At 48.2% G+C, this 26,362-nt stretch overlaps 2 protein-coding genes across 3 annotated transcripts in view; one reads left to right on the top strand and one right to left on the bottom strand.

Moving 5' to 3' along the window:
- Positions 1–6,675: 6,675 nt before the first annotated feature.
- LOC144159439 (uncharacterized) overlaps positions 6,676–26,362 on the bottom strand; it is a 39,922-nt gene continuing 20,235 nt past the window's right edge. The window contains exons 9-10 of one of the 2 annotated variants that reach the window (XM_077690930.1): positions 22,780–22,975; positions 6,676–8,602 (exon numbers count right to left, since the gene is read on the bottom strand). In XM_077690930.1, the coding sequence (XP_077547056.1) occupies positions 7,657–8,487 (831 nt within the window). In that variant the 5' untranslated portion in view covers positions 8,488–8,602; positions 22,780–22,975 and the 3' untranslated portion in view covers positions 6,676–7,656. The remainder of the gene's footprint in view (positions 8,603–22,779; positions 22,976–26,362) is intronic. The other variant, XM_077690929.1, reaches the window with a different exon arrangement.
- On the top strand, positions 16,927–26,069 carry LOC144159440 (uncharacterized). Its single transcript, XM_077690931.1, has 5 exons — positions 16,927–17,042; positions 19,941–19,986; positions 21,612–21,805; positions 24,412–24,625; positions 25,769–26,069. The coding sequence occupies exons 2-5, from the start codon at positions 19,950–19,952 to the stop codon at positions 25,981–25,983; spliced, it is 660 nt and encodes a 219-aa protein (XP_077547057.1). The 5' UTR covers positions 16,927–17,042; positions 19,941–19,949; the 3' UTR covers positions 25,984–26,069.

Raw genomic sequence — 26,362 nt, 5'->3', positions numbered from 1 at the left:
TAGATCCAGTTCAGCTCTCAATCACTACGAGTTAGCTCGTTAATTCCTGTAGAAACTTTCCAAAGTTGATCCCCGTACGTGGGGCGAAACAAATTGAAAAACAGAAACAAAAAAAAGGAAAGGGGTAACGGGAGAAGGTGGGCCGGCCAAACGGAAAGGCCACGTCGATATTTCTGGGAACAAGCTCGTGTCGGCTACAGCTGTTGCTTGCGACGAGTACATCACGAACGCAGCTTGACCAGCCATGGGAGAAATACGACTTGTGGCCGGCTCCGAACACGTGTGACTCGCATCGAACTGCCGCCGAGGAAGCAGCCGGTAGCTGTGAAGCCGCTGCCTGCGGGCCAGGGGACGCGCTGTGCACAGCCAACAGATAACAAGACCTGCACACCGGCAATAGCTTCTACGAGTGGCCACCAGGGACGATTTGCAGAGCAGCCGAAGCCTGCAAACGTCTTCAGTGCAGGCCCTAGTTTTAGCCTAAGACTGGACGTAAAGAGACTGGTACAAAGCAAGTCCTGTGCGGGCCTTACTATCCAGACAGCTTGTAATTGCCGGAGACTAGAGCGAGCAGGCGATTGATGGAAAGCTGCAACGTGAAGCGCTCATAATGGTCAATGCTCACGGCCTGATTGATTCAAAACTCTCGTAGTTTGCGCCTCGTGCGTGCACATGGATACGGAAAGATGAATCGGTGGGAAGCGGCTTTGATCTCTGCGTGCTGCTTATGTGGTCACCTGTAAAAAAGACGCCTGCTGGGGAAGTAGAAAAAATGATTCACAGGGAATCGAGCAGCAAGCGAGGTAGGCATAATTGCTCGTGTGAAGGGGGATAAGCGTCTCGCTGACATTTGTGCTACCGTTAGCTCAAATACGGCGAAATAAATGCAACACCTTCACGGGATAGAGAACTGTGGGGCCACAGAAACTATAGAATTTATTCAGCGGTAGGCCGACAACCAAGTGCAAACATGATTGCGGCCAAATTGAGCGTCAAAACTCTAACGCGATATGTTTGAGTGATGCAGTTGCCTACACTGGGCAATGCTGTAGTAATTAGTACAATCCCCATCATCACCACCACCAGCCTACTTAAGTCCACTGCAGGACGAATGCCTCTCCCAACCTCCATTCGCTGCTTTCCTGCGCTGCTCGAGTCCATTCATTCCCTCCAAGCTTCGTTATTTCAGCCCTCCATCGAATTATTGGCCTTCCCCCTCTTCTAGACCCGTATCACAGTTGTACCCGTTTTATAACGTGAGAAATGCAAATAAACAGAAGAGCGATTTACTTGCTAGTTACTGCAGAAGTGTTCGGCGTCAGAACCTTATGGTAAATCAGAGCTGGGAATAAAGAAAGGTGCAAGATTCGATCCACCCCTACACAGGCGTCGAGCATCGCATCAAAGATCATGACCACCACGCCCCCTACCCGCGCACTCGTGCTGTAATGCAAACATCCTCCGGATATTAACTTCGGCAAAAGTCAGTCAATTTATGTCTACCAACCGCTCCCATCCCCCGCAACCAAGGGGGAAATGATCACAGTGGTGTCGGTCGTGTACAAGACTTTCAGGGAACGAGCGCTTGCGACATTGGTTTTGTGGAGGGCTGTACACTTGCGAAAGGGTTAACCGAATGGTTGGGATTGAGTGAGATGATCGCGATAAAGCCAGAAAAAGTAGCCTCCTGCAGACACTTCGTTTTCACTCTGGAATGGATGCACGCGTGAATGTGCAACGAATGAACATGACTGTACTGCTCTACGCGTCGGAGACTACACCGTGTACCCAAACAGCACCCATTAAAAGAGTGTACTACTTGTCCCCTTTTCTCCACGAAAAGTTCTTTTCCTACCGGCGCAGGGAATTCCAACACTGCGCACATAGATGTGCGTGGCATGGTATGTAACCGCATGCGCTAGCGGTGTTTTTGTGCCTTCGAACTGAGATAACTCTCTGCTCTTCCTCAAAGCGTCAAACCTTACAAAAAATCAAATTATGCAAGCTTCTTATTCGTGGTTCGGAACAGCTAAGGACGCGGGAGTTCGGCAGAGACCGATTTATTCGGACCCAAACCGAAGAAACCTGTTGGTACGTGGTAGCTTCGTAATCGGTTGCCGCTAGCATAGGACGTGGACATTGATGCCAAGTCGGTATGCGTTCCGTGATATGTCGCTGATTTAACCCACAAATGGCCCGTCGCGGACATCTGACTGGGCAACTTCATTCACTTGCTAATAAAACACCACAGAAAAACAAATAATGTCCTGTAGGATGCTGCAAAGTTTATTTATCCAGTAATGCCTCAACGAACTGTTACCGTTGTGTCGCCCACAGCTTGCTTATCTGAAATGGGTGTAAAACAAACATGGCGGCAAAGTTTTCGAAGTAACCACTAAATCAATAAATTTCATGAAGGATACGAGGGAGAGCTTACTTTTCCGCTTAAAAACCTTTAGATTGGAGATAGTTTGCCAAGCTTTAGCCAAGGCGTCTTTAACTGAAAAGGCAAGAAAAAATCATTACCACATTTTTTTCTTATAATCGACCAAGTCGATTAAGAAAATGTAGTCCAATCAGCTGGTGACACATCTGGCGGAACATCCCGTGCCAAGAAAATGAAACTGGGAAAGTCGTCTACCGTAACACTCACACACAGCAAATATTTGCATCAAGGATTAGCCCAAAACTAAACAAAGCCTGCGCGCACCAGGACTATACGTTTCCATGTTTGCCTGCTCGCTCGCTCGCTCGCTCGCTCGCTCGATCGATCGATCGATCGATCGATCGATTGATTGATTGATTGATTGATTGATTGATTGATTGATTGATTGACTGACTGACTGACTGATTGATTGATTGATTGATTGATTGATTGATTGATTGATTGATTGATTGATTGATCGATCGATCGATCGATCGATCGATTGGTCGATTGATTGATTGATTGATTGATTGATTGATTGATTGATTGATTGATTGATTGATTGATTGATTGATTGATTGATTGATTGATCGATCGATCGATCGATCGATTGATTGATTGATTGATTGATTGATTGATTGATTGATTGATTGATTGATTGATTGATTGATTGATTGATTGATTGATTGATTGATTCCTTTCTTGCTCAGTCAGATTGTCGCTTTCCACATTCCATGCACTCTACGACTCTCTAAAGGGAAGGTCAAGTGCTATTTATTGCCAAAGCAATAAAGGCGCCAAGTGTCTATATTTTATATTTGTGAGCACACTGTGCGAGATTGAGTCTCTAGATTACGTACCAGTTTTTCCAGCTGCTGCGATATCGGAAAGCAGCTTCGACACCTTGTTGACATCAATAATAGACGAAGCGGTGTCCGCTGTGAGAAGATGACAAGAAAAGAAGCCTGTATAACTTGGCTCGCACGACGCCCCACGTGGCCACGGCAATCACAAAATCTCGGTAGTGAATGAAATCAAGGTATGTTCGCCACTTTCCCTCATCTCTTGCCGAGGAAAAATTTCCGTAAGCAAGTTGAATGAATCAAAGTTATTATGTAATTCAAATTCTGTGGTTTTACGCGCCGAGGCCACACCTCAGCTACGAGGCACGCCGTAGTCGAGGGCACTGGATTAATTGTAACCACCCGGGTATTTTGAACGCGAGCCAAATTCTCGGTCACAGGGCGGTTTTCTGTTTTGTTTTTTGCCTCCATCAGAAAAAATTCAGTAAAGCAACCGCAGAAAAGGCGGAAACATCGTTCGCTATGAAAGTCGTATATATTACTTTTCTTGGTTTTGAGAACAAGTAAGTCATCGAAAAAAAAAAGTTGTAAAGCACTCACCAACATTCCGTTTTTCCCGGTCTTCCGCTAAACATGATGCTATAACTGAAAACCAAGATGATAAAACAACAAATCACTTATAGCGACGCTTGTACTTCTTGCTAATGCTTAAGCCTAAGATGCAGTAGTCTTCTTCCATCCCGCAAAAGGTTTTAGCACTTACCTTTATGGGGCACGCTGGTGTGTCAAGTTATAAACAGAGCATATATTTTAATTTTTATCGCTTTTGTTCAACACATGCCGCTCAGAAGGCACAGAGGGCGCAGAAAAAAGTCCGGAGCTAACAAGAATTTTTGTTGTTTTTTTGTATGCGTGCGTAAATATTGGTAACAAGAGATTTTTGTTGTTTTGTACGTGTGCATGGGTACTGGTAACAAGAAATTTCTGTCGTTGTTTTGTACGTGTGTGCGACTACTGGTAATAAGAGATTAATGTTGTCGTTTTGTGTGTACGTGTGAGTATTTTGTGCGGCGTTTCAATTCATGCTCTCAGTGAAGCCTGAACGCACTTTGTCTGCGCATAAGTTTGAGTTTGGAAGGAAATGTGATTTGTTTTGCCTTGCTGCAAAGTTGTCATGTGGCTTCACTGCCTAAAAGAAATGCTTCTGTCGGTAAAACTTCGTCCGTCTTGGACTGAAAAAAACATCTATTTATAGGTATTTCTTGCGTGGTTGGGTGGCACTCCACCGGAGTCTTGTGCAGTAGTGTGCTACAGCCCCCGACGGGGTTCAGCACGAGTGGCACCCTTGTGCAACAAACGAACATTCCTGTGCTTCTCTGCTGCCTCGCGTGGCCGCTGGACCAGACCGATCTGATCTTCACAGCGGACGCTTGCCAGCAGTGCCTCCCATCGCTCCGCATAACGGCTTTTGCTCTTTCCCGAATTTTCGTTAGGCAGAAGATAAGGACACATCTATCGGCCTGTTCAGCGCTTGTTCAGCATTTCCGTCGTTTGCGCTGGCGGTAATCCTCCAGTACCAATGTTGCAGAGGTTTTTATCAGGTACACTGAAGGCAAGGAATAAATTGACTTGTGTTGACCCAGTTCAGATATATTACAGTAATCGACCTGTTACACGACATCGGCATCGCAGAGACAATTTAGGAATAAATATAGTCATTCTGCCAGACCATCTGGACAAGCGCGAGCACGCACAGCTTCATGTTAACTTTTTTTGCTTCTTCCTTTTTCCCCCTCTCTCTCTCCTGCCCTACTTCCTTTGGGGCCTTTATTCCTTCCTCCCCATCCCTGCAGAGTAGCATGTAAGCGACAACATGCCGGCAAACCTATCTGCTTTCATCTAATAATATTGGGCCGAAAATATTTTATAGGCCAGAAATCGATGAAAACCTAGATGGGTGACCTCGCTCCATCCCATTGATTGCTCGAAGACCATTCGTGTCGTCACAAATCGTCGTACGGTTGTATATGACTATGAGAGCCATGCTTTATGCAGCATCTAGTTTTGCAGAAAGGCTTTACCGAAATTATTGACATCCTGGTAGAAGCTAGGACTTGTTGCGTACATTTAGCTTGAACAATTTTGCTTGCTGTGGCTGTCCACTATGTATATTTTCTGCTTCATTAAGAATTAGCTTTAAACATTTGGTTTGATGGCGCATCTGAACACATAAAAATGTAAGTTCCAGAAAGTTAAGGGCGCTTTAAAGGAATATGAAACTAATGTTTCTGTTAATGATTACTTCTTTAGTTCAAACATTGAGCCGACCAGCTCTGTTGCCATAAACGCTAGTGAAAGGAAGCGGGAAGTCATCAGCTGCAGCATTAACAGAGACAACAGGCAAACTACCCACGATGGCTGCATCACAAAAACGACAAATCCGCCTAAAAGCTTCGAAGTCTGTCTCATGTCCTCTACTTTCTAATCAGATGTGCTTCTTCCAAATATCCATACCAAACACATAGGCCCTCGATTCTGCTGTATTCTGCCATCTGCTGATTTTCTTATTTGTTCTCCGAGACACCTGTCTGAACATTCTATGGGCATTCTTAGCATAAATATAATGAAAGAACACCTCACGTAATTGCTTCAATAATAGGACGCACTGGCCCCGACGCCTGGTTGACCGAAGTGGCTGCGGTAAAGCTTGACGATGCCACCAACAGCGCACGTATACAGCGAACAGCGTTGTCTACGATGCAGCGCAAGCTCCATACCCCCTCGTTTCCCCTCATTCTTACTTCCCACCATGACTTATGGTCTTTCGTTTTAATAAAACGTTTCCCTCACCCACCTAATATTTGCAGCATTTAAGGTGAAGTAGCCACCAATGCAAAGAGGAAATTCGACACCTCGGCGAAGAGGTTTTGCAGGCTAACCAATTAACGCTCACCATGCAGGCAGATGACGACGACAACGAAGTACCAACACTGCACGCGACGCCAGCCGGTGCGAGTCATGGTGCGAAGCTGTGGATATCAAGATGCCGAAACAAGGTCACGCTTGTTAGTCAGGGGTTAGCCGGCCGTCAGAGGCTGGACACGCCGGGTCGGCTTGGATCGGGGAGGGAGAAATGCGCGAGCAGGGGGACGTTCGTTTACGACTCGCCAGCGAGCAGGAATAAATATCGGGAGAGAATGGATAAAAGAAGAGAAAAAGAAAGAGGTCGCTGCTCAACGGGTCTCGTTCCTGGCCGGCTCATATAAATGCGAATATCCCACCTGTGTCATCACGATAAGGTCGTCAAAGTGCCTCCCCTCGCGCTATGCGCGCAACGAGACGATTGCCTTGGATCATGCGTGTTGCACTTGGCCATCCAAGTTCAATGGGTGACGGCCACGACGACACAACGGGGCGGCCACCGCATGCTTTGTTCCCAGCTGCACACAGAAATGACAGTGAAGTACGATAACGTCAGACTCGCAATGGACAGATCTAGGCCTTCCAAGACGCGCTTTTCGTTTTTAAGAGGAATTAAGTGTTAGGTAGCTGAGTTCCAAACAGCGCGCAAAAACGGGACGAGGGGCGACAACACACGATAGCAACTGGTGGTTTTATTCCGCGGCCTGCCAAATATTCCGAAGGAGAAGAGGCAGAGGAGGCGAGGAGGAATCATTACAGGAAAATTAAACACAAACACAATACAAAAACACCGGAACTATATACGTGCGATGAACACTTCCTGAGCACTGCAGAAAGAGCGCAACTATCAGCGCGTGGCAAGAGGCGATGGGCAAGGCAAGGCAATCACGTATAGTGCAGCTAGTTTTTTTGTTGTTGTTGTTTATTTAAGAATACATATAGCGGATTTCCTTACATTGTAAATCTACAGATGCCTTGCTAACGTAATCGTTTCCTGCCTTGTGAATGAGGTATGCTTCGTAGACTTCACGCTCGTGCTGCCTTTGATATGTTCTTGCAACCCGTGTGTCTTGGCATCTGGGCGAGCATCCATTTATTGCCTTTGTTAGGTTGTCATTTAACCTGTCTTAACTAGAATTAACTAAATTAAATTAACTAGATTAACTAGAGGTACGGAAGAAATAAGAAAATTTCGACACAGAAATTGAACTCCAAGGCCAGGATAGGAGCGGTTGGAGGTCAATGGGAGAGGCCTTCTCCCCGAAGTAGACCCAAATAGGCTGTTGATGGTGGTCATGATTAATGTTCGTTACAACGAGTCACATGAGATGAACTCTTCATAGATTATCTTACAACACACTACATAATTTTTACGTACATTAATAGCATTTACGCCGTAATAAAAGTCGAATTAAATCAACCTTGCGTCGCAAGCGTTTATGTTACTGGCTCACTTTATTTCAGAACTAGGCTCCTGGGGACGGAAGCTGTCCAACACTTATAAAGTCAGCGGGCAAGGACATCCGACACCTTCAGGTGTTTCGCTATGGCAAGCAAGCATTCGTAATTCAGCGAGTCTATCTGTGTGCCGCTACCCGCGAAGCACTGCAGCGTGCGGCAGAACAGTCCGGTAATGGAGAAGAAGTGAAGGCGGATGAATCGCTTCGCCGAACGCACAGCGCCCTGCGCCTCTTCCTCCGTCATCCCGGTAGCGGACATAAGGCGTGACAGCAAGCAAGCCTTCGACTCGATCTGCTCGAACACCTCGGCTTCCGACCTCTCGAGGCTCGGCTTGAGCACAAACCAGACGGCCCGGTGGAGACGCGACACGTTTCGTTGAAGGGCCACCCCGATGTTCGGATGCCAGCACTCGTTGTCTTTCCAGCGAACGACGGAAAAGTCTATTATGCTCCTGTTCCGCAGCAGTCCGCGACCCAGTGCCGCCAAACACCCCGGCTGGGGATCAAAGTAGCACGTTATGCTAATTTGGTTCAATGTCTTATTCTTCTCCATCAGCTGAGCCAGCAGCAACCCCGCCGAAGTCTTGAAGTGGCAGAAATTGAGCGTCAGGTCCGTGACGCTAGTGTTCGAGCGCAGGCCAAGCGACACCTGGGCAGAACTGTCGGGGTTGAAGTCGTTGCTGGTCAGCGTGACACGCTTCAGCGACTTGTTCTTCTTCAGCATGTCCCGCACGCTAGTCAAGCTCGCCCGGTCCGCGTTCAGCAGTTCCACCGTCAGGCCCTGGACGTGATGGCTCGAGCTCAGCGCGCTGCAGAGCTCGGAGAAGGACTCGGCGGACGCGTCCACGGGGCAGAGCTGCAGCTCGACGGGGCACATCGACTGCCCGTCCGACAGGGCGGCGCACAGGCCGGAGACGTCGCTGTTCAGCCACTGCGCCAGCCTCACTCGCCCGTAGCACCTGTCGCTGGCCAGCTGCGCCGACAGGGCTTCCCTGTGAAGGTCCGCACGAAGGCTGATCAGTTAAGCGTATAGCGCGCCGGCGTATCCATGCACAAATAATTGTATGCCGAAATTATTCATATTCTCTACCAATGCATAAGCATTCTTTGTGGTTGTCCTGGAGTAGACCGAGCCTCGCTAAAGTCGGCTTCACTACTCTACGCGATGCGTTGCTGGGAAAACACTTGTAGAAGTATGTAGGCCCCATGTACTGCACGCCGACTATTCTCAAGGTCGGTTTCACTAACATGCTAATGCATTTTGTCACGCGTTTTTGTTTTGTTTTATTTTAATTTTAAATCGAAGCATTCTACGGTTAGGGTAACGCATAGGGTAAAAGTGCTTTCGCAATAAATAAAAGTGGGGTTTCGGTGATGGTCTGAGTCTGCTAAGTGATATACGAGAAAACCAAGGCGGTTGAAGAGAACCGTTAACGCTGTCGCGTCATACCCTTAGAGTAACCCCCCCCCCCTCCACATACACACACACACATACACACTAACCCCTTAAAGCTTCTTTTGTCGCGCGTTTTGTCGAAAAGAAAGCGCGACGAAACAGCTTCATTATGAATGTCATACATTTTGTATAACAACTCTTTAATGAAGAGTTTCGACCCCAACCCATTTTTTATGGAGCACGTGATTTTTTTTTTTGTTTCTGAGCAGCGATAAGAAATCGGGCAGGTAAAGGAAGTGAGTTAGATAAGTTTACGACATCATACTGTGTTACCTGTACCTTCGCCGCCAGACAACAGAAAAGGCCACGTTTTGTTCGTTCAAGCGACGGCATTAAAATGCAATACCGGAATGTGAACAATCAGGTGCGTTACAAACAGTGTTGCGGAATGGGCGTCCCCATTCCATTCCAATTCCATTCCGGGGAATTACAAGTTGCCTAAATTCCATTCCTTTCAATTCCTCGGAATGCCGGAACATCGCCCATTCCCACTCCGGGAATGGCCGGGCAGTTCAATTCCATTCCTCTAATTCCTCAACGTTTTATCGGGTGATTATCAAGTTACCAATGAACCCACCGTTAAGCTGATGTTATTATACGCGTTAAAAACAGCTAAAATACGCAAAACACATAACAAAGGTCGAAAGATAGTGGCTTTGTGGCATATCTCGTTCAGTGCAATCACCCTAATAATTCCCACAGGGACCGTTCTCCAGGTAGTTATTATAGTATTTGCATGGTCAGCACGTCTTTACGAGTTGTGATGCTTTAATATTGTTTAAGTGTGAATGTGTTAAAGCTAACTTGACGACATGTTCTATTTTTGTGCTGACAAAAGAAGGGTTGAAGAAGACATTATATTCCTTAAGCAGTTAACACGCGTATGGAGCGGTCGTGAGCATGGTTAGAACTATAATTTTGTTAACGAGGAACACAACCTTCTGATCTGGTGGTATCAGTTGGAAGAATTACCGCTCGAGCACCTTGTCCTGCCTTTGCACCAAATACGGATCACGGGCCGCACAGGTCCTCAGCACTCACGCATGTCAAGCGCGCCTTGAAAGCACAGATAGGTTCAGAACTTCCTGTGTTTGCGTGTGCGCAGGTATGCAATGTCGCCCTTGCCGGAAAGCTTAGTTACGTGCGTCAGGTATCATCCACTGCGCACGAGCGAAAGTTCAGGCTGTGGTTAGAGTATGCGTGACCTTTGTATGGGTGTCTCAATGAGAACCAAGGCGCAGGGAGAATGGAGAATTGTTTTTCTCTCGTTAGTGTATACTGGGATACTAATACTAATCTGCGTCTTGTTTTTTTTTTCTTTTAAAAATTTGGAGATTGTTCACACCTTAGCACCACGCAACCTTTGGCTCTAGCTAACTGAAGAAGAACTTAGAGAATGCGTTGCGGCCTTGGACTCAGCAAAACTGAGTCCAAGGCCGGCGTAACTAATTGTATAACTGAGGCCTGTATAACTAATTTGAGGTGTTGCATGCAGTGGAGTAGCAATGAAGGTTCCCTCAAGTGTCCTCTGGTCTGGGCGATCAACCGAAAGAAAAGATGTAAAGAAAAATGATAACGATAATAATAGGACACATTCGGTAGCCGGTAAGTCTAGTGTTGTGGAACTCTCTACGCCAGAAAAAAGTGCGTAGGTGTGCTCGTTGATATGTTGTAGGGTTTAACGCGCCGACGCAACGCAGGCATGAGGCGCGCCGTAGTGGAGGGCTCCGGATTAATTTTGACCACCTTAGGCCGAGATCTCGTACACACGGGTGTTTTTGCTTTTCGCCTCCATCAGGAAAGCGGCCGCCGCGGCTGGGAATCGAACCGTGACCTCGTGCTCAGCAGCACAATTAGGTCTTCTCGTGAGTTTTATATGCTGCAATAAAGGTCTCACGCTACCGTGAAAAGTAAAAAAAAAAAGTTTATTTTGGTTTCATTCATCAAAATTACGTAACAAAATGGTGTGAGCCAAATGGGCGCTTCGCCGTTCAGTTCTCAAAACACGAAGTGTAAATGATAGCTGCTTCAACGATCAGTTCTAAGAACAAAAAAAGTAAACTAATACAGTTGCCTTCTGCCTGTGTGTTGCGCTTGACAATCGAGCTGCTTAAAAGAGGTGTTTGAGAGCCGGTTTCGCTTCGCTGTCTGTCATTAAAAGAGATGCCGTGGAAAGCACGCGTTCCACGCCAGCTGACGTCACATTTACAACGGAAACTGCCCTTGCGAGTCGGGAAAGCAAGGGAAAGTGGCTAGCGTTCACTTTCCGTTAGGTCGGAACCGTTTAGGAACAAAGCTTGCAGCGTGCAGCTTGCAGGCGCAGGCGTGACCGCAGTTCCAATCACATGGGCTCTCCTGTTTCGGGTGGATTCTCGAACCAATATTTTAGGCCTTCGTAGACGCTGCTTCGGGCAAAGGCGTCCGAGTGTCTAGACAGGAGGGCCAGTATTGCAAAACGTCCTGGAGGAGGAGGGGGGAGCGCGAAGGAAGATGAGGTGTAAGTTGATATGCGAAATTTCGCAGTGAACACAAGCACCGAGCCAGCGTCCCGATGACGGTGAGGCGAAATGCGATCACAGAAGGTTCCGGACGCAAAAAACAAAGGTGAAGCGTGGGGAGACAGCTCGCAGCCGCACCGCCAAGGTAAAAAATCACAAAGCGAAGTTGGTGGGAGAGATAGGGGGGGGGGGATGCCACCGCGATAGTTCCCCACGACGAATACCAACGGCTTAGAGCCGCGGTTATTATTCGCAGAATCGTGATGAACTTCGTAGCAGCGCTGTATTTAAGGACATAATTGTAGTAGAATCGCTGCTTATAAATATACCGTGCTTGTAATCAGCCAATCGATTTTAACAGTACTGAGTTATTGTTAAATTCAAGGCTCCGGCTTACTAATGTTTGAACTTGGGCTGGTGGGAACTTTTGCGTATTTTTACATTTTTTGGCAAAAACAGCGAGTAGAAGGAAAAGTGCGCTTTATTTCGGGAAAAACACATGTAATTCCATTCCCATTCCATTCCGGGCAAAAGGAGCTTAATTCCATTCCCATTCCATTCCTTCAAGTATTGTCGCCATTCCATTCCCATTCCATTCCGGGGTCGCGAAAATGTGGAATGATTCCGGATTCATTCCAATTCCGGACTGGTAACTCCGCAACACTGGTTACAAATGATTGTAGAAAATTGCGCGCAGGCTACAAAAATGACATCGTCTGTGTAGTGAAAGTAGACTTATGGTTCAAGCAGATACGAGTTTACACGAGTTCGTTCTCAGCTACGAGTGAGATGTTCGGTTTTGTCGTTGCGATTGTGAATTTGTGGTTTCCATCGCAATGTGGAAAGTTAGTGGATAAGGTGAGCCAAATTCGAAATAATTCATCCAGAACTATATCGATGACTTTAAACTGACCCTTTGGGGTGTGTTGAGGAAAAGGGAGCGGCCGCCCACACGCGTGATCAGTGTTTACCGCGAGACGGGAACGCGACCGTCATTCGCCGCAACCCCACTCGTCACTGGAAACTTGTCATATGGCGACCTGTCGTCTTCATCGAAAAACAAGAAGCTTCGGAAGGGGCATTTTATCGTCATCATGATTTTCGTCGCGCAGTGGCCTTGAACCAAACGCGGATGCAGACCGGCCTTTCAGTGGGTATGAAATAGAGGGCGGGTGGTTGGAGCCATTTTACAGCGAAGCTGTTAGCCTCTCTTTGAGCGGAAAATTTCGTGTCGTAAATAAAAAACCCAGCCGGAACCCTGCAGTTCTCGCCTAACACGCCGAGGGCATGCGTCCGGCTAATCAGCATCAACATACAGCTTAGAGCTCGGAATTCGTCTACGGAAACCACAAAACAAGCATCGAAACCGCATTAAGGCTGATAAGGCGCCTGTGACCAATGGACCCCTCCCCCCCCCCCCTCCCCCCATGTGTTCCTGGTGAAGATTATGTTAGCAGATTATGTTTGAAGGCTAGGCAGGACTAGTGTCACTAAATAGAGCGGTTCTTGCCCAAGACTCCGAGCGTCAGGCTAGGCAGGACCCAAAATTCGCCGCCAGAGAAGCCGAGAGAAAGCGACAAGCCCGCCGAGACGACAATAAATATTTCATACCCTCCGCCATCAGCATTTTTTGTGGTTTACAACAGCTTCGCTGGACATCCACTTTCGCAGGGCGGGATGGCGACCATTTATTTATGCAACGCAGGTACAACAACGCTAACCCTAAACTCCGAAACAGGTGCGTGGTGCCAGCGTGGTGCCGGCACCGCCTTGAGAAAAAAATGCCATTATTGTATTGATTTTAAGCCTGTTTCTGAGCTATATACAATGAATACATAGAGAGAGTGCATACGGTCCTTATGTTCATTTAACATTTCTATGTTTTAGTTCAGCGGCAAACGGACTAATTAATGCGTACCTGTGGACTCATGAGTCCACAGTACTGCTAGTACACGGAAAACTACACTGAAAACAAAGATGCAAAGAGCAAACTTACCGTTCAGGTATCGTCGCTTCAAAGAGGCCAAACTGCAGAAACCGAAGCGTCGTGTTGCCCTTGAGGGATTCACATAAGGTTCGAACTGCCTGGACGTCGACGACGCAGAAATGCAAAAACTCGAGGCGTTGAAGTGAAGCATTCTTTCTCAGACCCTCGGAGATTAACTTAGCACCGTCGGAATTGATATCGCAACCGTCAAAGCTCAGAGAGCGCAGTCCCCTGTTCTTTTCCAGCATAGACTTGAAAATGGCGCCAGTTTCAAGTTCCGTGAGTCGCAGATCGTCCTGAAGCACAATCATCGCCAGAGACTGGAGCCGGTTGTTTGCTTCGAGAGCGTTCACAATGCCTCGGAAGGCGCTCTGAGAAACTTTGCAGCGAAGTTCTGTCAGGGAAGCGTTCATCCTCAGGAGGTCGCTAATGGCCGTCGCTATTCTTTCGCAGTCGCAGAGCACGGAGAGCTTTTGCAGGCTCTCGGCGGATCGCAGTAGCTTGGCGAGATCGTGCCGCGCAGAAAGCCCCATCCTCGGCTCAAATGCCAGCTCTTCGAGCCTCGTGCAGTTTGATATGGCGCCCATGAGGATGTCCGCACTCCTGTACGGAACACCTCGCTTCGAGACGCCCACCCTCCTGACGGAGTAGGCATTCTCGAGAAGCGTTCGAGCGACCACCATAGCGAGGCCTTCGTCCACGCCAACGTCCAAGAGGACGAGGCTTTCAAGCTTGTCGCGGGCCACCACGGCGTCGAAGACAGGGATCCACCCGAACGGTATGTTCCCTGCGAGGGAAACGCTGGAGACATTAGACGAACGCGCGGCCACGGAATCGGAAACTCTTGAGCCGTGTGCGTACAAGTGGCCTTTTCTGAAGTCGACCGCCACAACACAGTGGTGCTTTCTTGGCAGCCACAGGGTGAAGTAGTGCGCGGTCTGGCAGGTGAGCGTGTCTGTAACGGCTTCTCTCACCCGCGTTACCAAGCACAGTCTTCCAGGCTGTTGCTCGACCAGCTCTAGTCGCAGGAGATTGAGAAGGCCGTTCCATTCCTCTAGGTCTTTGCACAACCAGCAGCCATCATCGGACACAAGCGCGGTGCAGTCGCGGTCCATATCCAGCCTGGACAGCCTGACGACCATTGGATCTCCCATGCTGAACCGCTTCTTGGTCCACTGAACGCTTGTGCGTTTCTACCCCTCAGGTGAACAACCGGGAAGGATTCCGCGACTTCCGCACCAGCTACGAACCAGCGCGGCTGCCCCGAACGAGGCCTCAGCTGAAGACGATGAAAACAGTGTTGGTTATAATTTCAGCGATGACGATGGTGATTTTTCATGTGAACCATTTCTTTGCGAACGCGCTCCTCCCTGTAATTCTTGGGCCTGGTTAGGCGCGGGATGGTTACTCACTCCTCATTCACCGGGCACTAAAAGTTGCATTTTAATCGACATATGATACCCATTTGAGTCCCTGCGTATTCTTGTTTTCGGTAGCGAAAGGTGTTTTGTCTGTTGAACCCTTCCTTTCTCAGTGATTCCAAATGGAATCACATTGTTTTGGTCTCTCTAGCGCATAGAGAACAAAACCAAAACTGCTAGATTTTTTTAATAACCTTTCAAAGATGAGTTTTGCGATATACATCATCATTATTGTAGCGTATTAGCGGAGCCGGATGCTACAAAGAAGAAAAAAGCTAAGTGAACACAAAATTATGACGTCGAAGCTAAAAGAAGCAGATGTCCTAGTTGTATTCCCAGGCTTGTAAATCCGTAAATATTTGCACTGCGGAGTTCATATTTTGCTTGTAGGCTCATTTGGTCATAAAATTTAGGAAAACGGACAACTTTTTTCCGCTCGAAATAACATTTTTTCATTGCCAGATGTCTTCATATATTGTCCTCATTATTAAATAAGTAATTGCTTGCACTAACAGCTCTATTTTTCTTTTATGGGCTTGGGGGAGCTGTAGAATTTAGTAGAACACAGAGAAAACGTTTTTTTTTTGCTTGAAAAATAAATGTCCGGACTGAACGCAAAAATATCGGGTGCAGCTTATGAATTGTCTACACAATAGGCAGAGCCAGGGATGTGCGCCACCTGAGAGAATGCGTAGAAAATGACCGCACCCGCGGTACTGGCCAACACGGCGATCAGTAAGGTGACGGTGTAACTTCTGCTCTGTCCTGTTCTTGTGTCGTGTTTTAGCACAATGATTAGGTACGAGCGTAGATCTGATGATCATACGCCACGGCAAAACATTTGACCGAATTTGAAACTAAGTTTACCGTTTGGTTAGTAGTACAGCCTATTTTAGTATAAACAAAAAAAATTCCTCGGAACATTTCAGTCTGCGTACGTGCTTTGAAAGCGAAAGTCTGGCGATACCCAGAGTTCTCTGGGGCGGCTGTGCACCTCCTCTTCTCACGTGCCGTCACGTTCAGGCGTCACGTGGCAACGCACTTCTCTTTATGGCAGGCAAAACGCATCTTGCCGTCCTTCCAAGCCGGGCAGTGCGAAAAGTAAATTTGCACGGGTGGCACGTTAAGCATACAGTTGGCTAGCGACTACTTAGCTGTTTGATGCTGATAAAACTCGTTCTCCAAAGAACAAAACTGGGGAAGTTAACGTCATCGACGCACGGCCATAGCTCGATGTGGACGTCCTATAGAGTAAGCCTAGGCTTGGTACCGATCATGGCTCGACGAGATTGCAGGGTGAGTGTCTTTGACGTCACTTGGGCTTTGCACCGTTCTGCATTCCGCATTTGTTCAGCGTCCCAGCCCAGGGTGCTTACCAACAAGGTGTCGGCAGTGATCAAGCCAAAGAAATTTGTCGTGTGGTTTTTTATTAGTGGACAGTCATGTGCAGTCACAAGGGAAAGTTCCATGCACTTGCGAAAAAAGCCATTATGAGCCATCCAACCACTTTTTCTTGGGGCTTCAAGGGCGCAGGAGCGAGGGAGGCGGGTAGACGACCGCTTTGAAAACACTGACATCTGTGCATATCTGTAGTTTTCGCTCTCTCAAGATTTCTTATTTTCTTTGTCTTGTTTTGTTTTGTTTTTTTCGGGTGGAGCTTAGTGTCTCATTCGCAAAAAAAAATGCCAACAAGGTTTCATTAAATTTTTAAAATGCGCTTAACGAGGCAGCGCGAAGAAAGAGCAGTAACGCGCCATCGGAGACTTTCCTCCAACGAGTGTGCTTAAGGCACTTGCACAGCACAATCAGCGGAGATAACTCGAGAGCCTCCCTGTTACCGCAATGTTAGCCCGCGCGTTTTAAGTGACGTGTACTGCCCGAGATAGAGATACAAGTCCCCAAAAGCGTCGCCGACGTCTCCGAGAAGCGATGCAATCGACTTTTGAGACGTCGCGGTTGGATTTCGAGTAGGCGGGGAAAGTTGGCAGGGAAAGTGGCGGCGCCAGAGGAGAGCGCAACTCTCGAGGCGGCTGACCAGAAGATAATACTCCGGCCGACGCTCCGCATCACGTAAGTAAGACGCTGACTTGACTCACGACTATCCTCAACGCAGAGTGAAACGGGTCATTTCATTAAAAGTCAATTGTAATACGCGAGTAAGCGTCAGAAAATACCCGTGCTTTTTTAGGCTGAAACCACCTTCATAATTTTTCCTCAAAACCTTCCTGAAAACCTTCGCTCAGCGGTTCTTCACGCTGTAAAGGCAACCAACGCAAAAAATCATGCCATGCACTTTTGTTTTCTCATTATTTTTGCAAACAGTCAGAAATAATATGTGCTAGCACTCTTATTTGGTTTCGACAGGGCATTGATCTTGGCATAAGCTGCGCCTCCCGCAGACAAGGACGAGTGCGTAGATGATCGCAGGGCCGTAGCCAGAATTTTTTTTCGGCTGGGGGGGGTATGGATTTTGGGAAGGGAATAGTTTTGCTGAAAGCAATAGTAAGTATTGCTTACGTGCTGCCTGGAAAATATTTCGGGAGGGATTCGAACCCCCAAACCCCCCCCCCCCCCCCTTTGGGTACGGCCCTGGATGATCGCTCCTTTGAGATAGCGTCCAAGGGGCAGAGAGGGTTCGAATTTTTGGTACGTGTGTGGTTCCTGCGTGCCTCCATGTTTGAGCAGTAATTGAAAGAAGTATAGGCAGATACAATATTTTTCTCCTCGGGGGATTACTACAGCATGAAATCCGTGCCCGCAGCCCAAGATATACGGCCATGTGCTTACACAGGATCACCGAGCATAATACGGTCAGGATAATAATTGATTGATTGTGGGGTTTCACGCGCCGACGCAACGCAGGCGATGAGGCGCGCCGTAGTGGAGGGCTCCGGATTAATTTTGACCACCTGGGGATCTTTAACGTGCGCCGAAATCTCGAACACACGAGCGTTTTTGCTTTTCGCCTCCATCAGAAAAGCGGCCGCCGCGGCCGGGAATCGAACCCGCGACCTCGTGCTCAGCAGCTCAACGCCTTAGCCACTGAGCCACCGCGGCGGGTCAGGATAATAATGAGTGTGCCATATCCGCAATGCAATGGCTACGCAACATGCCTTTTAGCGCGCTGCTGCGGAACACTATCAGGAATTTGTTCTTTCCACGTATCTCATTCCTTGCTGTAATTGTCCGAGGAATATCTCGATTGATTGTAGGGTTTAACGCGCCGACGCAACGCAGGCGAGGAGGCGCGCAGTAGGGAGGCTCCACATTAATTTTGGCCACCTGGGGATCTTTAACGTGCGCCGAAATCTCGTACACACGGGCATTTTCGCTTTTCGCCTCCATCGGAAAAGCGGCCGCCGCGGCCGGGAATCTAACCCGCGTCCTCGTGCTTAGCAGCAGAACGCCTTAGCCAATGAGCCACCGCGGCGGGTCCGTAGAATATCTTGATCTGTTAAATGGGCCTAGTGACTGTGTTTTCTGGTAGCGATATGCAAGAGCACCGCGCCCCTTCCCAAACCTGCATTTAGTATTTTCCCAGCGCTACAAAGCCACTCGTTATTTCAGCTCCGTTCTTCGGCTTCAATAAGTACCGTCACCTGTTAGCCGCTTTTTCTACCCTTATTGTCAGCAAACCGCAAGCAACTATACAGCCTTTCACACCAGAATTTTCCCCCTGAACTGTTATCGTAGAACACAATTTGTGTCCGGTTCTTATCGAAAACTCATGCCCGCACCGCCATCACCCCCGCTACCCACTCCTTACTATAGGCTACTGTCGACATGGGAAACGATTAGCGGGACGCCATCCTTTGCACGTGGTATCAACAACATGTGCACGCGGCATTCGAAGATCACCACGTGTTCCGTTCAGGAGTGACACTAGATTTCTTTCGCCAGGTTTTGCACCTGCACGTCAGCTTTCAAAAACAAAAAAAAACTGTAAAGAAATTATGAGAACTGTCTACAAATGCCTAAGCACTGTTAGGCCGCTTCGCCCTTTCCGTTTCCCCAACCTTACTTTTCTCGGTGACTGTGAAGAAATGCGTGTCGCCCTATCCGGCGCCTTCGATGTCATCGTATCAACTGAGACGGAACGCCGGCCGGATCGCTGCTTCTGGTTTTTCCGGGACGAAGCTGCTTCCTAGAGCCAGTCGCTTGTTATTTATTACTTTTTATTGTTCCCCTTTTAGTAACTGCCTCGTCGCAGCGGCGTCACACTTTTTTGACACCCTAAATTATATACTATTATCCTGTCTATCAAAAAGTAAATTTTATTCACAGCAGCCACACAGAAGGCTTCTCTGCACACACTCCAGCAATGAGGGAAAGTAAGCTTTCACGGCTGCCGGACGAGAGAGAGAGATATATACATCAGTTTCTTGTTGTTGTTGCAAATGTTTCTTATAGATTGTAAAACTACCAATCGTCTGTATTCACAGTATTACAAGAAATGAATGCCTTAACTTCGCCAATTACACGTTTTTGTGCAGACGCAAACCGCTGTACTCTTCGCTTTTCAGGCGGATTTCGCTGGGGTACTTGGCAAAGAGTGCTTACACATTACAAAAGTAATCTCAACAGCACCCGGTCAAGATCAGCCCTGAAGAGCAGTCGCTTACTGTAATCTCAGCGCTATCAGCGCGAGGAAGATCTCATTTCGCTGTGGCTTTTCCCCCTTTTCGCTGTCTTCGTCCAAGTGCTAGCCAAGAGCAAGAAGAAAAAAAAATTCAGCGTGAGGGAAGAAAATTTCCAGCAGTTGTCACATGAGCATGCGGGTGTTCCCCTTCAATCTCTATTTTTTTTTTAGTTTGAGATGGTCCAGTTATTGACTTGCTTCAGATATTTCCATGGAAGTATTCCTAGCAGAGAGACCTGCTCCCTGCGCTTTATTAATATACCAGTAAATTGTTTATGAGACATGCTAGTTATTTGCCAAACAGCCATTTCATCGTGTTTCAATTCCAGACGCCAAGAATGTTCGCGCACGTTGCGGCAACGTTTTTGTTCACAGGTAAGATTACGCACTTTCCACTAACAAGTGCTGTGCTCCAGGTTGCCTTGCTAAAATTACCGTTTCTGTTGTTCGAACACGTGACATCTCGTCGCAATCCCAACCTAATCTAGGTACTTATCAGCCAAATGTGCGCTTTCCAAGCAAATGAGTAGCTCAGTCTGAGTCTTAATGATTGTCGAAGCTCGATACTGGTGCCGAAAACATCCATACTACCTTCGTGCTAGACGGTACGGAATAGGCAGATTCGGGGTAAAGCGCATCATTCATCATCATTCATATCATATCTATTTTAACCGCCTAATTAATTGCACAGGGCAGCGCAACAGCTGTCGCCATTGCGGAGATGCTGCAACAGGTCTCAGCGTTTTAGTCAATCTATGAAGCAGGCGCCTCATTGCAGCCAGTGGTCGCACTGTATATTGTCGAGGGACCCATATAGTACGTGCACGATGTTCCACGACGAGAACGACGATGAGGACGACAACGACAAAATAGCCGGCGCGTGTCTTGCGCGGGATGTCTTTCCACCCCCATGTACAGTCATGGACAAGTTAAATGCGAACATTAAAATATGACCCATAACACGCAATATTGAAAAACACTGTTCGCGGAGGTCCAATAGTGGCGAGCTGTTGGTATATTTGGAAAGCCCAATCCCCAACTTTGTTACTGTTATTAACCCACGCGTCAATTTGACCTGCATGGAAAGAAATCGCACTATTTGTGCGTTCTGTTTCGTATTTCCGTGATCGCGTTTCATTTGCCCATGAGTGTACACTGCGTGAGTACAACTCATCCTTCTCAACCACGGTTCCTGTCCCTTCCGTCCTGCGGCCACGTGACACGCCTTTCCCAGTGTTTTGCCGCCCCCTAGCTCCACTACAGAGACAAACAGTAGAACCGTGGGTCTGAAAATTAATATACAGAAAGCTAAAGTAATGATGACCAATAACCTCGAGACAGCCCAACAGTTTGGGATAGGCGGCGAGGTATACCTCGCGTATAGTGGAAGTGGTAAAAGAATATATCTACTTAGGCCAAGTTGTGACCCCGGATTCCAACCATGAGGCAGAGATAATTAGAAGGATCAGAATGGGGTGGAGTGCATACGGCAGACATTCTCAGATAATGAATAGCAGCCTACCATTGTCCCTGAAGAAGAAAGTGTATGACAGCTCCATCTTACCGGTACTCACCTACTGGGCAGAAACTTGGAAGCTCACTAAGAGGGTTCAACTTAAATTCAGAATGACTCAGCGGGCAATGGAGCGGAAAATGATAGGTGTAACATTAAGGGACAAGAAGAGAGCGGAGTTGGTCAGGGAACAAACGCGTGTTAAGGACATATTCGCAGAAATTAAGAAAAATTAATGGACGTGGGCCGGGCATGTAATGCGAAGGCAAGATAACCGTGGGTCATTAAGGGTAACAGAGTGGATCCCTAGAGAAGGAAAGCGTGGCAGGCGGCGGCAAAAAGTTAGATGGCCAGATAAGATCAATAAGTTTGCGGGGATAAATTGGTCGCAGTTCGGTAGTGCAGGAACGGGATAATTGGAGATCTATGGATGATGATGATGATGATTATGATCTCCACTACATTGCTTCCTCAATGTGGGTTGCAGCGGTGTGGTGGTGTGCCGGCGCGAGCCCCGCGCACGTGGACTTCGCGGTCGACCAGCTGCTGGGCGCCACCAGCGTGGACGTTCTCTCGCTGCCCGACATTTCGTTCGACGTGGACAACCAGCGCAACTGGACCTTCTCGGGATACGTAGAGTTCCACCTGTACAACGGCACCCTGGTCAACCTGAGACGAAGGGTATGTTGTGTGCACGCGAGCTGCTTCGCTACGCGTGTGCGCCCGTTCTTCTTAGTCCGGGAGACGGAATTGTACACCGCAATAAAAATTCCAGGAATATTTTTTTTTCTCCAAAAAGAGCGGAATCGCTTGCCCGTCTCAATTATGACAAGCACGAGTGTTGCTACCTCTGAAAGTGTTTTGTCGAGTCACCTTTTGTAAACCTCCCCTGCTTGGCCAGCGATGCCGCAGCAGTATTTCTAAAAAAAATAAAATTTAACGCAGAGGCCATCTTTGCATGTTTCCTTTCTTTTTTTCTTTTGTGCTGCCCCTTTCATAAAGAATTAGCCGCTACAGACACTTGGTGGCACTGTGCTGCTGAGCAGGAGGATGCGGGTTCGATTCCCTGCCGCGGAGGCCGTTTTTGCGAGGGAAGCGTAAAACAAAAAAAAATGAAGGAAGTTCACAACTAACGCGTAAGACTTGAAGGTAGCGAAGCTGTAGGCAACCTTCACGACCATCACGATGGCTTTAAGTCTACGATTGCAGCCGATTTGCTTCTTCACTGCCGATACGGCCTTTACTCCATTATCGTTGCCACAAGTGTGAGCTTCCTTCATTTTAGGCCGCAGCCCTTTGGCGCCCGTTCGTGGGCTGAGCCGCGTCGCCGTCGTCGTGACCGAGAGAACGATGGCAAGACCGACAAGTGAAAGAAAGCGAAGGAGCACAGTGTCGCGAAACTGGGAGGGGAGGGCGGTTCACCGTGGCGGCACGAGCGCTCTCCGAAAGCGTGCGGTGGCGGAGGGGGGCTGTTCCCGCAGTATGCTGTGCCCACAGGAGACGCTCTACTGCGCAACGCTTGGCGAAAACGTGAGAAGGGCGTGCGCGTGATGATGATGTGCGTTCGTTTAAGACGCAGTTCGCGGCCCCTACATGAGACGCAGTTCGCGCCGCCGATGCAGAGCCTCGCTATAGTTGCCGTCGAGAGAACCCACCAGTGAGTGCTGTCTCAGCATGCTTCAGCCTCCAAGAGTGAGTGCTGTACTGCGAGTGAGGCAACCGGTCGTGTGCTTCGTCAGTCGCTGTAGCTAAGCGAGCTGCTAGGGCGGAAGCCCAGCACCACCGACGTCAGAACCCTGAGTGAGTGCTGAACCATGAGCGAGGCAACCGGTGCATGTGCGTCGTCAGCCACTGCAAATGCAAGTTTTCTATAACCATACAAATATGTCCGTCTGAAATTCCTTGCCTCAACATATTTTGCACAGTCAAAACACCTAACCAGTTCCGTCCAAATATCGCATTAGGGAGTATCGTAATCGCCAGCCATTTTTTTTATGAAATAAACATTGCACATGACCTTGGAGAGGCGTACGCTACGAAGTGTCTTTCTCGTTACGAGCAAGTGTTGCCACGATTACGGCGAACGCTGGAGATTGTTTTTGCTTTTATTTTTTGGCCAATCTTGGCCAATCTCCCTAGTGGATATATGCTTGGCTTGACGAACGTGCGCCGGGGACGCTGGGCGGTCGCCGCGAGGCCCGCACACACGAGCGCTCGGCATTTTCTTGGTATATTTTTAACTGCCGGGCGGTCGCCGCGAGGCATGCGCTCACGTGCGCTGGGAATTTTCTTGGTATTTTTAACTGCGGACACCAAACCCTAAAGATTTCCTAAACAGCTTTGCTGTTACCACCCGTGCGTACGAGATTCTGGGGCACGTCAACATTACCATGCGGTCTAAATTATTCCGTAGCCGCTGTCCCTCAATGCGTAAAGATATGCTCTGACTTTTTGACATATCATTTTCGAAGCGTGCCGGTGGGGACAAGTAAGCGGGGCGGGGAGGCAGCAGGATGAGCGAATTTAAACATCAAATATTTACAGCGCAGTGCCCACAAGGACGAAGAAATAACGACACATTACGAGCGCTGCGCTACACTTTTACACACAGTGGTACACAGCGCTTGCCGTGAGTCGCGTTTCGATTGAGTGTGAGGTTTAACGCGCCGACGCTACACAGGCGATGACGCGCGCCGTAGTGGATGGCTCCGGATTAATTTTGACCATTTGGGGATCTTTAACGTGCGCCGAAATCTCGAATACATGGGCGTTTTCGCCCCCATCAGAAAAGCGGCCAGCGCGGCCTCGGGTCGTGCTTCCTTCATCCTTGTGTGTATACTGCGCTGTCACTGTAACATGAATTACCGCTAGCCCAGCACGTTATTCGTAGAATTCAAAAGCCCCATGCAGCCAGGCAGGTAACCTGCCATCGGTTGGACCCAACGCAGGACTCCTTGTTCTGTTTTGTTTTTCCGTTATATATCTGTTATTCGCGAGTTATTTAACATGTCCTATGGGAATGTCCTTAAAATACCCTCACCCGCCGTTGATTCTAAATACAGTTCTCTCTCTCTCTTTCTCTCCCTCTCTCTCCACCCCCACCCCCTTCCCACCCAGTAACGTAGATTTCCTAATTTCCTTCTGTTTATAAAGTACTTCATTTTTTGTTTTTTTGTTTTTGTCATTTAGCTCCGTATTCCACTGCTTCTTATCGTTCGTCCCTTGTGCTGCCTTCGTGTTAACCAGCTGGTCCTTGCTCAATCAACGGAGCTGCCTCGCTGCCGCAGGTGCGCCGGGTTGGAGAGTGCGGCGTCCGGGGCTCGGACATCGGCACGCCCACGGTGGAGCTCTGGTGCAACCTGAACCTCCGCGGCGTGGTCGCAAAATACGACGTAGAGGTGATCGTCGACGACAACGCCAGCACGGTCGTTGCCGACCTGCTCGTGGACACCGGCAACATCTTCCTGAAGATCGAATCGCGACAGGAGAACTGCACCGAATGTACGTTCACGCGAACACGCTTCCACATCACAATCGCCAAGCATGTTTATTTACTCAGCTTGCCGATTTCATGCCCGGCGACTGCAGCAATCATATAGTGTTTGAAGGTCGTATACATACCAGCATAAAGAATCTTTTTTTGTTTTTGATCTTTTATTAATATCGGTTTAATTGCAAACTGAGCCATGTTTTCATAAGTAAATGAGCCTAAGTGTTGCAGTTGGATACTGCAAAGACGCGAGCGTCATCCGGAGTGGAAAGCAGCCGAAGAGGGGCGTTTCGTGTCTCGCGTTCAGGTGTGGTTTTTCGGTGCTGCGACGTCCAGGAGTTCGCTTTTAAATCTTTGTTTCAACAGAACAGACGCATGGTTGAATTTCACTATGAGTTGTACGGCACTGAGTGGTGTCAATATTCTTCACGCTACGTCGGTATAAAATCATTCCTATAGCGGCGGACGACTGCCTGCTGCTTTACACTTCGATAATATCGTCCGGTTGCGCGCCACGCGCTCTTCCTTTTTCTTTTTTTACGGTGAAGCTGGTATTGGTACGTTGGTAGGAATTTTTCGGGTCGTTCGTTCGTGAAAAGAACACACGCTGTGTTGCAATCTAACTTTATTATTCAAGAGTCGATAGCTCTTAATCTAATCTTGTGCCGTTGCTCTCGCACCGTGCTCTCGCCGATCTGCTGACAACAGCTCTGCCGACCGCCCCCACCCCGGCAGGTCTGCAGGGCAAAATGCAGTGTACTGTTCACGCGTCTTACCTACGCAGCTGTGCTTGAACAAAGTCGCCGATATCATTAAAAATAAAAAAGTTTTCCACCCATTACAGATGCGCTAAGGATCCAGGCCGGCTAAAAAGTCCAATAGTTGGTGGTTAGATGGGTTAAGCTACGCTACGTATCCACAAATTCACTTCAATTTCCCTTTTAAAAAATATTACACAGCAATTAATGTTAACAAAAACGGCGATAGGCGACAACTCGCGCGCCTCCGGAACTTTGGGCATTTTGGTATACGTAGGCATTCCGCATTTTCCTTATGCACAAAGTATAGGGCGCAACAAAATTTTCACGGTGCCCTTCTGTCGTTTACTATCGATGCCACTGATTCCTGCGCCGTTGCCCCTGTCGACTTCACAGGCTCGCAGTTCACGGACTTCCAGGTGACCGATGTGACCGCCAGACTGAAGCCTTTTGGAAAGACCCTGAACCACCCCTCAGACGTCCTGGAGAGGTTTGGAACCGAAGTGGTCGCGAGAGCGCCGAAGCACATCGCATACGCCTTCAGCACCGCTTACAAGCGCGCGCTGGCCGAGAAGATAACGCCGCTGAGAGCAACAGACTTCACCGATTAGAGCCACAACTTATCGCCATTTAAACGAACAAATGCAGCCCACAAGTACAAACACAAAGGAATAATAAAAGACGTACGATATGTACAGTTGATGCGGTGTTCTTTCAACAGCGGAGCTGTTTAGATCGACCGTTGTGCATTGTCCGCCCGTCGCACCAAAAAACCTCGAAGCCTAAAAAAAAATGTGGCCAGGGCGGTCCCGGGAATTGAACTCGGGACCTTAAAGCCGTGAAACCGGAAACCTAACCACTGGGGCACCTCAATGTACTATGGAGTTAGCAGTGTCGAGGAACAATAACATGTGAGCCAATCGGAAAGGAAAAAATTAGCAGTGGCTTAGCTCGGCTATGCCAGGATATAGGTAACGTGAGCTACGGTTC

This window comes from Haemaphysalis longicornis, unplaced genomic scaffold (assembly GCF_048455015.1).
Source record: "Haemaphysalis longicornis isolate Haplotype H1 unplaced genomic scaffold, Haemaphysalis longicornis Haplotype H1 scaffold_10, whole genome shotgun sequence".
NCBI lineage: Eukaryota > Metazoa > Arthropoda > Arachnida > Ixodida > Ixodidae > Haemaphysalis > Haemaphysalis longicornis.
Note: the sequence above shows the minus strand (reverse complement) of the source record. Positions and strands in the feature narration are given on the sequence as shown.